This window comes from Tasmannia lanceolata, unplaced genomic scaffold, assembly GCF_043159265.1.
Source record: "Tasmannia lanceolata isolate RefF3 unplaced genomic scaffold, GAP_Taslan_0.1 ptg000037l, whole genome shotgun sequence".
Lineage (NCBI taxonomy): Eukaryota > Viridiplantae > Streptophyta > Magnoliopsida > Canellales > Winteraceae > Tasmannia > Tasmannia lanceolata.
The window spans coordinates 58,618,138-58,632,368 of NW_027518714.1; the positions used below are offsets into that span (position 1 = coordinate 58,618,138).

Below are 14,231 nucleotides of genomic sequence, written 5' to 3' on the forward strand. Positions count from 1 at the left end.
GGCGTAAAGTTAAAATATGTAGGCCTAACACAAAATGAATACAAAAAGGCAAAGTGCGACAATCAAGCACTAGACATTCCGTCAAATAGTAATAAAGACGAACAACCACTAATGCAATTATGGAGAATAAGAAACTAAAAGGAAATGCTCACTGGCAAGGATGATTCCCTTTCTTATAGCGTTCCAGATCCTTGGATAAAACTACAAACTAAGGTAACTTGAAACTAAGATAAAATATATCCAGACATTTTTGTTTAATAGTTAAGGACCTCTTCTCTGGACAAGATGATCTCCTTATCTAGTTTCCATCATAAAATCACTCATAACCAAGGTTTTAAATTTCAACCGAAACCAATATTTTGGATTTCGGTCAACACCGAAACCGAAACGTTCTGAAACTGATATTCCCGAAACGTACCGAATTTCGGTTGAAATTTTGGCAAAATTTAAGATTAAATATTAATTTTTTATTCCTTTACAGAATTTCAGCCAAAATTACCTTAGCTTGAGAGAGAACAGAGTCGTATCATTATAATTATAAAAAAACATATGAGAATTCGTTACACCAGTGTTGAGTTATCTTTATTAAAGGATAGCTACATAAAAAAATCATAGAAGAAAATTCGTGTTTATGAAGAAGTTATAGATAATTAGTACAGCTAATTAGTAAATGGTCCACTTAGAGGTTATTTGATTGCAGGATAATCTAACCTTGAATAAGATTTTGTCCCAAATTACCTATTGAAATCAATGGCTTATCCTGAAATAGTTTTATCTTTTGTTTGTCACCTTTATTTTAAATCATGGAATTATTTATGTTTGTTGTTTGTTAATTCCATGTTGTACAATATCTAAATTATCTAGAGCAATGATAAAGTAAAAGGTGCCCTTGAAGGAGACAACGGTATGGGTGCCCAATCGGGTCACTCACCACAATCGGACCAACCTTAATACACACAAAATGGGCAAAATACCCCTATATGAAAAATGGGACCTATGTTCTTATCTTTCAAAAATGACTAAAATACATTATCCCATAAAAATGAACAAAGACCCCTATTTCATAAAAATTTATCAAAAAAACCCTCATCTCAATGAAAATGGCCCTATCCCTATGAGGTATGGGTGAATGAAAGATGAGGGTATTTTGGTCACTTTCTACGAGATAGGGTGCACGGATAATAAATTGCGAAAATGCCCCTTATCCCTATGATTTTTAAATTGGTCTGGACCCACTGTCAATAATTAATATGAGGTGTATTTAGTGGTTGATCTAAGTAGTTAGGAGTGATAATAAATAACTTCCCAGTTTGATGTATTGAATCATCACAACCCTAATTCTAGTTTTTATGTGGCTCCAAGCATCCGAATGACATTCCCCAGAAGGTCTTGATGCCAACTCGATGCTAGGTTTGGTGACATTTGATGGTGGGTCTATGCAACTATTGAAGTTACTCACTGACCAAAGTGATCATTAAGGGTTATATAGTTAATCATCTCATCCTTATTGAGACATGGACAATTAGTGTACCTCCAAGTTCAATTGATTAGTAGTTTGTTAAATTGATTAAGATAATTAGAGTTCTATTATGGTTGAGACTCTAAAAGTTCTCTATATATAAATATTTTAAGTTGGTCTCTGCTGCTTTCTGAGTATAAGATCTTTACCATCAAAGATCAGGTCAGTCAGAGAGAGTAGAAGATCAAGCCCAATCTGATCTCTACTGTAGCCCATAGCCCATTGAGACATGTTCATAATCCCCCCACGTCGGTGTCTACTACCTTTAATGACACCATATCACGGTAACCAGACTTAATGCACAAGATATAATGATTTGGATGTAGAATCCCATCAAGGAACATGTAACATGTTTACAATGATCAGAGGGTTTCAATTAGTGGGCAACCACTAGGGTTTCAAATGATTTTTCCTGTAGAGAAGGTAAATTGAGTCCACCATTACTTTTGGATTAGCCATTTGCTTTCCCGTTTTCACAGAGCTTTCTGGCGCTTCAATGACTGAAGGATAGGCTCCTTAACCTGCCACAAGGGTCAAAAATCAAACCATAAAAGCTAAATCTACATTTCAACCGTACAAGTTAAATCTACATTTCAGCATTTCCCCCCCTTTTTTTAAGCAAGCAACATGAGACTATGAGAGAATGCAGTCAGTTTTATGCTGGAAATAGAAAATAAAAGTGGAAAATCTCCACAAATAGGAGGGCTAGGATTGCCCTATGTAGGAGACCTCTAGTATAGTAGTATGTGGTAAGGCCTAATAGATGAAGGGGTTTTGATTGCCCTATATAGGAGATCTCTAGTATGTGGTAAGCCTTAATAGATGAATAGTTAGGGCCACTGGACCCCACCAATATTCCCACGCCAGTATTTTCCCTTGAAAAATACAAGTGTACCACCATACAGCTACTTTTCACTTGATCCGAAGTTCCCATCATCGTCTAGAAAGCGAAAAACAAGCTAAGCCCCCCTTCATAGACTGAAGAGCTTCACCTATTACCAAATTTCCCATGGGTGTATCAATACATAGAAAAGTTACCTAAAACAGGCATAAAAGCAAAATTTACGCCCATTTTCCAACTAACGAGGAGTAAATTGTTGAAGAAATTTTGTTTACCAATTGATCACGAAACAAGCCAAGTAGGGGTCATGTTGAGGCCAACCCTAACCCAACCCAACTAAACTAGCATTCCTTCAACCGTAATCCAACCCAACTCAAGCCTCCGGTATAGGAGGGTTAACCTAAACCCAACCTGTCTCTTAATCTCTGAACCCTAATCCATTCTAACCAGTGTATTCAAGGTCGGGTTGAGTCTGGCCTGGATTAAAATAATAATAATAATAAAATATAAGGGATTTTCAAGCATTGTCTGTAGCTGCTGTCAGATGCAACAGACCATCCGCGAAATGCCTTCTGCGATGGACGCTAGCAAATCCCTTTATATAAAAGAACTTATTCCAAATATTTTGAAAAGGGAAATGATATCTGCGCCATAGTGTTTTGATAAACATGCGTTCCACTGACAAACAAGTAGAGCACATGTTTATCAAAACACTTGGGCGCTTAAATCATTTCCCTGTTGAAAATCACAATAAAATTAGGAGATGGGTCGGGTTCAGGTTAGGCTGGATTGCCTGAGGCCTCAACCCTTATCCAACTTGAAATTAAATCGGGTTCATATCTCAATCCAACCCAGTAAGAAAACAAACACCATCAAATAAGAAAGTGGAGGTCTAAAAAACGGAAAATGAGATGGTTGATAGGTGGGAACGTACCGTGCTCGCTTTTCTTGACTTCTTATCCTGCGTGGAGCGACTACACATGGTAGCGTCCGCATCTTCGCCCTGAGGGATCCTACCGTTTGCTCCCTCCTGCTCGTTTCGAGCTACACAGCTCTCTCGAGACACCGCTGGCTGAAGGAACAAAAAAAAAAAAAACACGTACGGCATTAATCCGTATCTAAACCGTTTTTCTAATATGCAACATATGGTGTGCTTATTTCTTTAACATGTAGTTTACGTGTGAGAATTTGAAGGAATAATACACGTTTCATGAGGAGGAATGCTATCAAATTCAAAAGTACATTAGGCTGCTGGAGAGTAGAAATAGAAAGGGAATAAAAGCAGAGAGTGTTGGTTATTAAAACTAACCTGGGCTTTGCTCGTGGGGGTGTTGTTGCCCTTCTCCCGTGTCTTCGTCCACGACGTTTGCTCGCTGCGAATGGATTCGTTCTGGCACGTGTTTGATTTCCCACGTGTGCGGGTAAGATCTGACCCAATGGAGTATAGACCACCGCAAGTGGACGTGTTCTTGTAGTTGCTTTCTAGTGTTCAGAAGACTCTCAGTAAATTATGTTTAAAGATAGAGAAAAGAAAACACGCCTATTTGATAGATTATATTTCCACTCCTCTTGTTTGTCTTTTCCTAAAAATGAAATCCAGACAGGAGAGGCTGAAAACATCATTTTCTAATGTATTGATTTGTGTGTACGTATATACACCAAAACTTGTGTATATACAATCGTCACCACTGTTCATTCACAATTAGGCGCTGTTCGTTTGGGATTATGACAACCGATGGTGAGCCCCCATCCCGATTATTGGACTCAAATTACATTCATTTTGACTCCAATAATCAGTCCGAGCCTCCGAGGGCTCACCATTGCTTATCATAATCCCAAACGAACAGGACCTTAGATGGCAGAGCAGTGTGGACCCATCTAAGCAGAGAGTGCAGACAGCAGTGTGGACCCATATAAGCCATAAATGATCATGTCCGGGCAAGCGTACACTGAATAATTGCTGTATGCACTGTATAATCGCTCATTTTGCTTAGATTTTAGAGCAATTGATGAAAGTCATACGGGTGATTTGTCACATACCCATTGCGGGAAAGTCCAAAACGTTGGCTTTGCTGTGCAGTCCGTTGCTGTTGATCTCCGTTCCCTGGTCAAAAGTGGAGATTTTATGTAGAATTTAACAGATAAATACAAAATAGATAATCACATATCTCTCTCTTTCACTCAAGCGTGCTGCTGTTCATATTGAAAGCAAAGATGTACTCTCTCTAACGCGTGCCTATTGTTCACATTGAAAGAAATTATGTATTACCGAGATTTTGTTGTCTAATAAGGCTTTCTTGACTTCCGTAAGCTTCCTGTCAGTTGAATCAGAGTGAATGACCCTTTTACCTGCAGGACAAAACAAAAAATAATAATCGATTTTCAAACGCATCCCAGGAATAATTGAAGGTTAACGTTAACTTTTCAAAATGACTTTCGCCTTCCGATAGATTAAATTCACTCATTTCCTGAAGTGAGACTAATCCATGAATTTATTTTACATTCATTACACTTACCTAGTCTTCTATTGCTAATGCCCTCTACAAATCCTTCCTGCGCCATCTTATCTATCAGCTTCCGAACAGTATTCACGTTAGCTTCCCCTTCCATCTTGCTCTGTAGTTTCGCTACCGACACATATTCCATGGGAAGTGCATAATACAGAGCCTGCATCCAAGGTTCAATCATTTCATACTCGTAGACAGTTCATGCAGGACATATGGTGTAGTGCACCTTAATTTACCTTCATGTACATGAAATCCTCGTCGATATTCTTGGTGGATTTTTCGACACGAAAGTTGTCTTGCAAATCAGCCTCTTTCTTCACAATTGATGCGTCGAGATCGATTTTCTGATGCTGTAGCTATTGTTAGTGAATAATGGAATTTGAATTAGCGGAATGAAAGAACAGAGAGATGTGATTTAGCACACCTTTCTCCTGTTTATGGTGTATGTATCCCTTCCAGCTCTTGATAGAAGCTCTTCTTTGGTAAGTTTGTCCATGATATCTGAAAGCAAATCATAAAAAGGAAAAAAAATACTTGAAATTCATGTTGTAGAAGGAAAAAAAAAGAGTGTGGATCGTCGATATTTTCTTCGGTTGATTAGATGTAACAAAACCAGTTACTGCAATTAACGAATTGTCTCGTTCTCCGATTACCTTCAGTTAATGCCTGCAAATAATTACTAATAGTTAAATACATTGCTGCGAAAATAGTATGTATTCAAAAGGCCATAAAATGAAAACAAAAAAAAATGATTATAGTTTTATAGAATGAATCCCAAAGGCTACTTGGGTTAATGGTCATCTTTACCACAGATATGTCTGGGAAATCTTACCACAGATATGTCTGGGAAATCTGAAAGAACGTCAGCAAGATCAAGAGTGTCGGTATGCCGAGAAGCAATCCAGTCCCTTACACGAGCCAGCTTTTCTTCGTCCTCCTCAGGGTCTTGAGTATCATCATCTGTCAAAGAAAAGAAACCCAAATTCAAAACATTGAACAGAAACACCAGCTATTATTCCATTTTCACAGGAAAAAACATTTAACCTGTTTGGAATGCAAGAAAAATATTTCTGATGGAAAAACATTTCCCGAGATAAGTTTTTCTTTCTACGATTTAGAAGGAAATAATATGATTATGGTTAATTTAGAGGGATATCATTCCTAAATAGAAGGTCCCTCTAAATAATGTTTGAAATTGAATGGGATTAGTTCAAGTTATCTTTTTTATTGTGTAAAACAATTAGGAAATTTTAGAAATATTTTTTGTTTCCAAACTTTTCCAAGAAAGTTCAAACAGGGCCTGGATCAAGGTTTTAAATTTCAGTTTCGGTACCTATTTCGGACCCCACCGAAATCCGACGAAATTTGGTATTAAGCTTCCAAATTTCGGACTAAAATTCTGAAATTTCGGACAGATATTCCAGCCGAAATTTTGTAACATTTATTTTTATTATTTTTAAATGCCATTTTCTTGAAATTTCGGACTGAAATTACCGAAAAATCTGGTATTTCGCGAAATATCAAATTTCGGATTTCGGATTTCGGATTTCGGTCGAAGTTTAAAACCATGGCCTGGAGTAACAAAATAACATCTGGAAATTTTTTTTCCTCTTAGTAAACTGAAACTTACCTTCATGAGCCATGCCGTTATCTTTACCTGTCCAGAAGATTTATTTAATTACTCCCTGTAAACAAACTGTCGCTGGGATAAAGAAAAGAAAATTACCTATGGGTGCCACAACGTATTGATCTTCAGGTGAATGGTGAACCTGAGAAGCGTTGCAAGGAACCTTTGTTATCTTCCTCTATGTTTTGTTAAACAACCAATAGCTCCACAAGCTTAAGCTTTTAGAGAAAGGCGTTATTTATCTTTTATACTTTAACACTCCCCCGCACGTGTGGCCCACTTGGCAAACACGTGGCACATGTAGTCCCACTTTGGGCCGACCATCACATGTGGATTTTTGCTATCAGGGAGGTTTGAACTCGATACCTTTAGCTCTGATACCATGTTAAACAACTAATAGCTCCACAAGCTTAAACTTTTGGAGAAAGGCGTTATTTATCTTTTATACTTTAACATGTTTCACTTAACAAGAAAGTGGGTACATTAAAAGAATGAGAGAAAATGATCCGGTTTACTAGCAATACGTGAATCTCATCAGAGTTCACTGCAATGTCCCTATTGGTGAACCTTATCAATGTTCCTATCTTGGGTTTTTCTAGAGGTGAGGCTGGATCAAGTGGGCCTACTTTGATGTCCCTATCTCACAATTCATTCCTCTTGGGATGACAAGACTGCGGTTCTTACTGTTCGGAACTGAAAATTTTGTTTTTTCAATCTTGTTTTGCCTTCTAGAAATTCGAACTCTTAGGCTCTAGCTGCAGGAAAAGAAAAGAAAGGAAAATAATCTGACGTGGAACACTGGAAAAGAAAGGAAAAGAAACTGTGAGAAAATTCCTTTTGTGAGAAAATTTCGTTGTTCACTTGGCCGAGAAAGAAAAAGAAAGTATGCAGGCAAAGTGGTTTTCTCAGGAAAGTGATTTTCCCATCCTTTTGGTGAGAAAATTTAGAGGGAAAGTGCAAGAAAGTTGGTTTTCCACGTCATTATTTATATTTTCCACCTATGTAATTCCGCTTTCCTGAGAAAACAAGTGAACGGCGGAAAATGTCAAATCATGTCCAATCACGGAAAAATTTGGCTTACTTTCTTCTCCTTTCCTTTCTCAAGAAGACAAGTGAACAGAGCCTAGACTATTGGGGTTTCCAATTGTATCTTTCTTTGTTCTTTAAGGTTTGTTGAAGTATAAAAGATAAATAACGCTTTTCTCCAACAGCTTAAGCGTACGTTAAGTTGATATCAGAGACAAAGGTCTCGAGTTCAAACCTCTCGGATAGCAAAAATTCATATGCAATGGTCGGCCCAAAGTGAGACCACATGTGCCATGTGTTTGCCAAGTGGGCCACAAGTGCGAGGGAGTTTTAAAGTGTAAAAGATAAATAACTCCCTTCTCGCTTAAGCTTTTGGAGAAGTTGGTAAGTTAACAAGGTTTATTCGACATCTTACCTCGCTATCAGTGGAGGAAGAATCATCTCGTTGTAACGAATCCGCTCCCAAACTGACATCATCGTCTTCTATAGCATCATCATTCTCGTCCTCACAGGGATCAAGAACGCTCTTAACCTGCAGAAGTAACATCGTCAAACACAAAACGATGAAAAACACAAGCCAAAGCTCCCGTCGCTTATAGATTGGAAACAGAAGTTCCCATCGCTTACCTTCAGAGCCAATACGAAATGCTTGCTGTTGACGTTACCCACCTCCATTTTTAAAGGATTTTTTGTCCAGGGATTGCTAGCTTCTTGTTCGGTGCAGCTTCTAAAGAATGGAGGCTCGTAATCTGCTGGCTGAAAGATCACTCAAAAGTTCTTTTGTCGTTAGTAATACAGTACCCTTTGACTGCATGCGCTAAAGCAGATGTACGCCAGTAATGGCAAAATATACAAAGGAGATTATAAATGACCCACTTCGTTTAATAGGACGCCCCACAATTAGTATTCATATCATTATATGAGAAAGACAAAAGGAAAATGAAGTGTAGTGGCTCTTTGGATGCTCATGCATCAATATTACAGTGTGAACGCACAACCTATAAATACAGTACAGGCACGCTTCACTATATTACCCTGAGCACGCACCACCAAGGATTGAAATTTCTGTTTCACTTTAGGTGAAGCCGAAAACAAAACAAAATTTTGGTGGCAATTTCAATTTCGATGAAAATCTTATAATTTCGGCAGAAATTTTTAGAGGGAAATGATTTCTGCACTGCAATGTTTTGATAAACATGTGCTCCACTTTTTTATCGTGTAGTATTTAAAAGGCCGTCAGAGGAATATTACTGTTCTGAAAAAGCTCTTAAAGCCCTTTGAATACTACATGACTGACAAGAATACTACATGACTGACAAGTAGAGCGCATGTTTATCAAAACATTGGAGCGCTGAAATCATTTCCCTTTTTTAATTTTGGTTTCTGTTTTAAATCTCGGTCCTGGCCAAAATCTGAAATTTCAGTCCAAATTTAAACTCCCAGATTTTAAAACCATGCTCACCACTTCATAACAATCTCTTTCTAAACTGCAAGATTTTATATGATGTCTGGCATTATAAAAACCAGTATTTTTAAAAAGTACAATACAGCCAACACCATAGGATGATCCAAACCGTCCATTTGTTCGCAGTCCCTCTATAGATCGGAGGGTTAGGATCATCCAATGAAAAAAAAATTTAGGGCACAACCTAATTAGGTTGTGGGACAACAAATGGACGGTTTGTATCAGCCTGCGGGCCATTTACAGGTTTATACAGCCACACATCCCACAAAACCTTTATAAACTGCTATAGCAGAACACTTGAAGCTAAAATTGAAGTACAAATTAGCTTTTGCATTTAGACATTAAACGCCCGTGCAAATAAAGTCAGTGAAAATTTTGTTCTCAGCCAAAAATTTTAAAAGTTTATGAATGGGCTGGTCGGTCTGTCTTTGGAAAGGGGTGTGTTTAGGTACCAAATTCATCTTTTTCCCCTCATTTTCCAAGCAAGTGGAAATATGTTACCAACAGATGAAAATGGAAAGGTAGGAAGTTATAATACCGTCACATCGTCGTAGTACAGGAGCTTCATTATAACAGTCCGCTGCCAAAAAAACGTGTTTTAAGCATTTTATTCAATTGTAGCTGGAAATAAAGCTCAACCTGTAGAAATTTGTAACATTTTTTTTCAAGTTTTAGTGTTTTACCTCTTCTGGCATGCCATCGAGGGTCCTCATCAACTGAACCAATGTGCGAACCATTTTACAAGCAGAACTCCTGAAAATACAGATATGTCAAAATTGGAAAAAAAATAAAAGAACAGCAACACTAGTTTCATCTGCAGCAAGTCACTACAAGGAAATATACCTCATCTGATTTGGAGTGATATCCATGGTGTTAGACTTGAATGTGGCTCCTTGTTTTTTGTTTCCGATGCGATTGATGTTCATGGACACCTCTTCGCTGTCGGAACTGGAATAACTGAAAGAGACTGCAAATACATTTCTCCTATGCTCAATTATTTTGCTTTTGGTTGTAGATTATCTATGCTACACCCTCCTTCATAAACTAAATATCATCTCTTCTCATTTCCTTGGTTTTAAATTTCGACTTAGGATTTCGGTGAGGACCGAAACCCAAACGCCGAAACCCAAACCTACCGAAACCAAAATTCTCGAAATTTACCAAATTTCGTTTGAAATTTTGGAAATTTGGTCGAAATTTGTGTTAAAATAATAAAATTTTATTCCGTTAAAGAATTTCAAAAAGAAATTACCGAAATTTTACATAATTTTTTGGGACAAATTTTTGACCAAAATTTTACATAATTTCGGTCAAAATTTTGTCCCAAAAAATCGTTTTGAGATCTAATACCAACCCGAAATTTCGGTTTCTAATAAGTCCAAAATTTTAGCAGAAACCAAAATTTAAAACCATGCTCAATTCAACATCTTTAGCCAATGAGACAAAAGTTTAAAAGAAAGTGGGGGACTACAAAAAGGAAAAAGTGCTTTCAGCTTATTATAGCAGTGGGACCCAGAGAGATTGTGTGGGCTAGGGGTGTAAATGGATATTCGGAAATTCAATTACCGTCCGCATCCGAATCCGTTTAAAGCGAATATTATCCGAATGCGTTTCAAGCGGATATTATCCGAATCCGTTTATGAGATATCCGGCTCTTAGCGGATGCGAATCTGATAAATGATATATCCGATCCGTTTAACATCCGAATCCGAGAAGTAAATCCTTTTTATTTATTTTTAATAATGTCATTAATATTTATTTCTAGTAATGACACACTATCTTTTGTTTCTATAAGAAAAGTGAATTTTCTTTTTAGAAAAAATAAAATAATGACAAAAATAGCCCAGACTCATTGCATCAAAATAATCCAAACCCATTCCATCGTATACCAAAAAAAAAGGAAAAACCCAAAGACCACTACCAACACTATCATCCACCCCCATCGCCTCCCTCTCTCTCTGTGCCTTTGTTTTAAAAGGAAGAAGAGGATCTCATATATTTTAGGGTTTGAGAGTTAATTTTGTGAAGAGAATGTAGAGGTCTAGTTTTAGGGTTTGGAAAATTCATTCGAGTAAGTAGGAGAAAAAAGATAAAATGCTGCAATAAAATATTCGAATTTAACGGATAAACGGATACGGATAATATCCGAATTCGAACAATATCCGACGGATACGAATTCGGTAATAGATATTAAATATCCGTCGGATTCGGATTCGGATAGTGTATACTGTAATCGAATTCGGATATAGCCATATCCGCTCTGAATTCGATCCGATTACACCCCTAGTGTGGGCCTCAATCCTCGTACATGTTTCATAACAGAATGCCGAGAAGTGGGCATAAACTTACAAGAATACTCCTCGATCATTGGACCTTCGATTGCTTCACAGACGCAGAACAACAGCGTTTTCAGGTACTTTTTTTGTAACGCGTCGTAAACACCTAAAAGAGGGGGGGGGGGGGGGGGGGGGGGGGCGGCGATGATGAGCAATTTTCACCCGAATCCAAGCATAAAAATCTCAAGCACAGAGAAAACCATCCATTGATCAGTTGAACGATCTCAAATACCTTTCTCCATCCAGTCAATCAACCTTCGAGATTCTGCGTCCATAGGCATCAGCTTCTTGATCTTCATCTCTGTCATCCATCACAAAACTCAAGAAAATTCCTTACGATATTCATTTTTTGTAGAGGAAAACGCAAGGAATTTTAATAAACGAAAAGCTCACCTAAGGCAGGGACCGATTTATCGTTGAAGTAATTCTCTGGAAAAAGACCTCTGATATAGCTGATATTGAATATCGCGATCCTAAGCAGGTTCCTCGTCTGTTCATCACATAAACCTCAGAAAAACGCTAATGAACAATTATTTCCAATAAATCTAAACAGGAAACCAGCTCATCAGTCGATTTTACACTACTCTGTCGCAGGTTTCACAACTGGTGAGAAAATGCAGGGATCGAGAATTTTTCTTCTATTTCAGAAATCAATCAAATATACATAAATCTGTGACTTCGTGAGATGAAATTACAGTAAAAGTGACTCTGTAACTGAGATTTACCGAATAGAGGTCATCTACACATTTTTTTTTTTTGCATCGCAGGTCATCTATACAGATATAAACTACAGATCTGATCAAAGTTCTCGGAAAAAAAATCCACTACAGATAATCTACGATGATTCTACTGAAATTACAAAAAGACAGCTTCTCAAATCGATTAAATCGTTATAAACTTCAGATCTGATGAAAATTTCCGGAAATTGATTGGATAATGGCAATCACGAATATTCAATAGAGATTACCGTAGGCAGAGCTTCACATTCGATTTTCATAAACAGAAATCTCTTAAAATCTGTATAAGCTTCAGATCTGATGAAATTTTTAGAAAACCGATCTGAGAAAGGATGTGTAGAAAATTTGGCCTAAAATTACAATCAACAAACATAAACAGCTGTAATCGGTATTTAAGGCTAAGATCTGGTGAAGTTATGAGGAATCAGAGAGTTTTTTTAACTAAATCACCGCAAAAAAGCTGTCATATATCGAAATTCAAACAGAAAATGAGCGTTTAAACTAGTACATGTTTCCGATCTAAAGGAAACAGTCATAAATCAATCAAATAAACACAAATCTAAAAAGATCCACAGAAAATCATGCAGAAAACAAGCTTCTAATTGAAATTCAACGATCAAAGAAATCAGTAAATGCTAAAGGATCTAATAAAAGAGAAATTCCTTGAATAAATTGAAAAATCCAGGAGTATGTTTACCAGCAGTAGGGAATCCTGTTCGGTTATTTCAGCCTCCTTCACTTTCTGTGCTACAACCTAGACGAAGCAAATAAGCGAGAAATTGAAAACAAGAATAAATTAATGCAGTAAAAGACGAAGGAATGAGAAAACTTAGATAGATTTTTCGCAGCTCACCATTTTTTCGGTTTCTGAAAAAAAACAGAGCGCTGGAGCTTGAACTGAATTTTTTTAAAACTGTAGTAGATCGCGGGATTGGGCGCCAATTTATAGCCCTGAAAAAACGCTATGAATCGGCTGAAATGACATAAATGCCCTCCATTGTGTGGGGGGCAACATTAAGCCGTAGCTTTCATAGTTGTGGGGAATGGGGACCACTTACCACCGAGTGGGTGGTGGACCCTAGTCCACGTAGAACTGAGATCCCATTCACTCATTCAAGGCTACTAAAAATCAAAGGTCAGGAAAACACCCTTCAATATAGTGAGGATTATTTTGTTAGCCTATGTTAAAATTAGCTTGTGGGCCCACACTCTCTATCATTTGAAATGGGCCCTTCTTTTTCTTTTAAGTATCTTTTGCCCATGACTGCTAAGGTGCACCCCAGCTACACTACTTACCAATCCTTAGACCTCCTTTGTAAGGGTGTCAATTTTGGCTCGGGATCGGAGGCTCACTCTAGCTCGGCTCGAATCCTTAACGAGCCGAGCCGAGCCGGCTCACCAGGCTTGTTAAGCTTAACGAGCCGAGCCTAATTTAGGCCAGGCTCGGCTCGTTAAAGGTCATTAAGAATTTAATATATTTAAATATATATATATATATATATATATATATATTATATATTAATTTATACATTAAAAGGGTTGTCCAGGGAGTGAAAGGGGGGGGGCAAAATATGTCACTTCATTTTTGGAACTCCATTTGTTACTAGGACCATCCCCCATAGTGTAAAAAAAGTAGTCAAATTATACTAGTAGGGCTGTCCAGGGAAGATAAGGGGTGTGAACATAATATAACCCGAGCTCGGTAAGGCTCGCGAACCGCTCGTGAGCCTGGCCGAGCCTGGCCAAGCTCGGCTCGGCTCGGCTCGGCTCGGCTCGTTTACACCCCTACTCCTTTGTTTTGGATTTTGAGAATTGATTTTGAGTCAAAAATATGATAATCGGACTCAATATTGGGTTTACTTTTGAGTCCAATAAGCCGTTTTGGACTCAAAATTGATTTATCAAACTCAGGCACATGAATTTTTGCCCAACAAGGCCTAATGGCACCGTTTTGCAAACATTGGGATAATGGCATACATGGGGCCCACTACACATACATGTTTTTGAGATCAACGGTCTCGATTGCAAATAGTGGGACCTTAGCATGGATTAGCAGTTATTTAGCACCATTCATAACAGGTGCAAAAATCGTAATGGCCAATTTGCAAACAAGATCGACTTAAAAATATCTTATTAGGTCCGATTTTGTTGGTATAAAAATAGGAGAATTTTA

General features: G+C 37.7%; 1 protein-coding gene across 1 annotated transcript; it reads right to left on the reverse strand.

Annotated features, from left to right (window-relative positions):
• Window positions 1-1,764: 1,764 nt before the first annotated feature.
• ASY1 (DNA-binding HORMA family protein) lies at window positions 1,765-12,960 on the reverse strand. The gene is made up of 22 exons (XM_077372527.1): window positions 12,912-12,960; window positions 12,756-12,812; window positions 11,715-11,811; window positions 11,554-11,622; window positions 11,335-11,427; window positions 9,829-9,952; window positions 9,669-9,738; window positions 9,524-9,565; window positions 8,148-8,276; window positions 7,936-8,052; window positions 6,594-6,636; window positions 6,498-6,524; window positions 5,700-5,827; window positions 5,481-5,533; window positions 5,292-5,400; window positions 5,104-5,217; window positions 4,877-5,027; window positions 4,630-4,709; window positions 4,401-4,464; window positions 3,670-3,842; window positions 3,295-3,432; window positions 1,765-2,040 (listed from the first exon to the last, which is right to left on the reverse strand). Exons 1-22 carry the CDS (start codon window positions 12,912-12,914, stop codon window positions 1,993-1,995), a joined length of 1,929 nt encoding a protein of 642 aa, XP_077228642.1. The 5' UTR covers window positions 12,915-12,960; the 3' UTR covers window positions 1,765-1,992.
• Window positions 12,961-14,231: the final 1,271 nt, after the last annotated feature.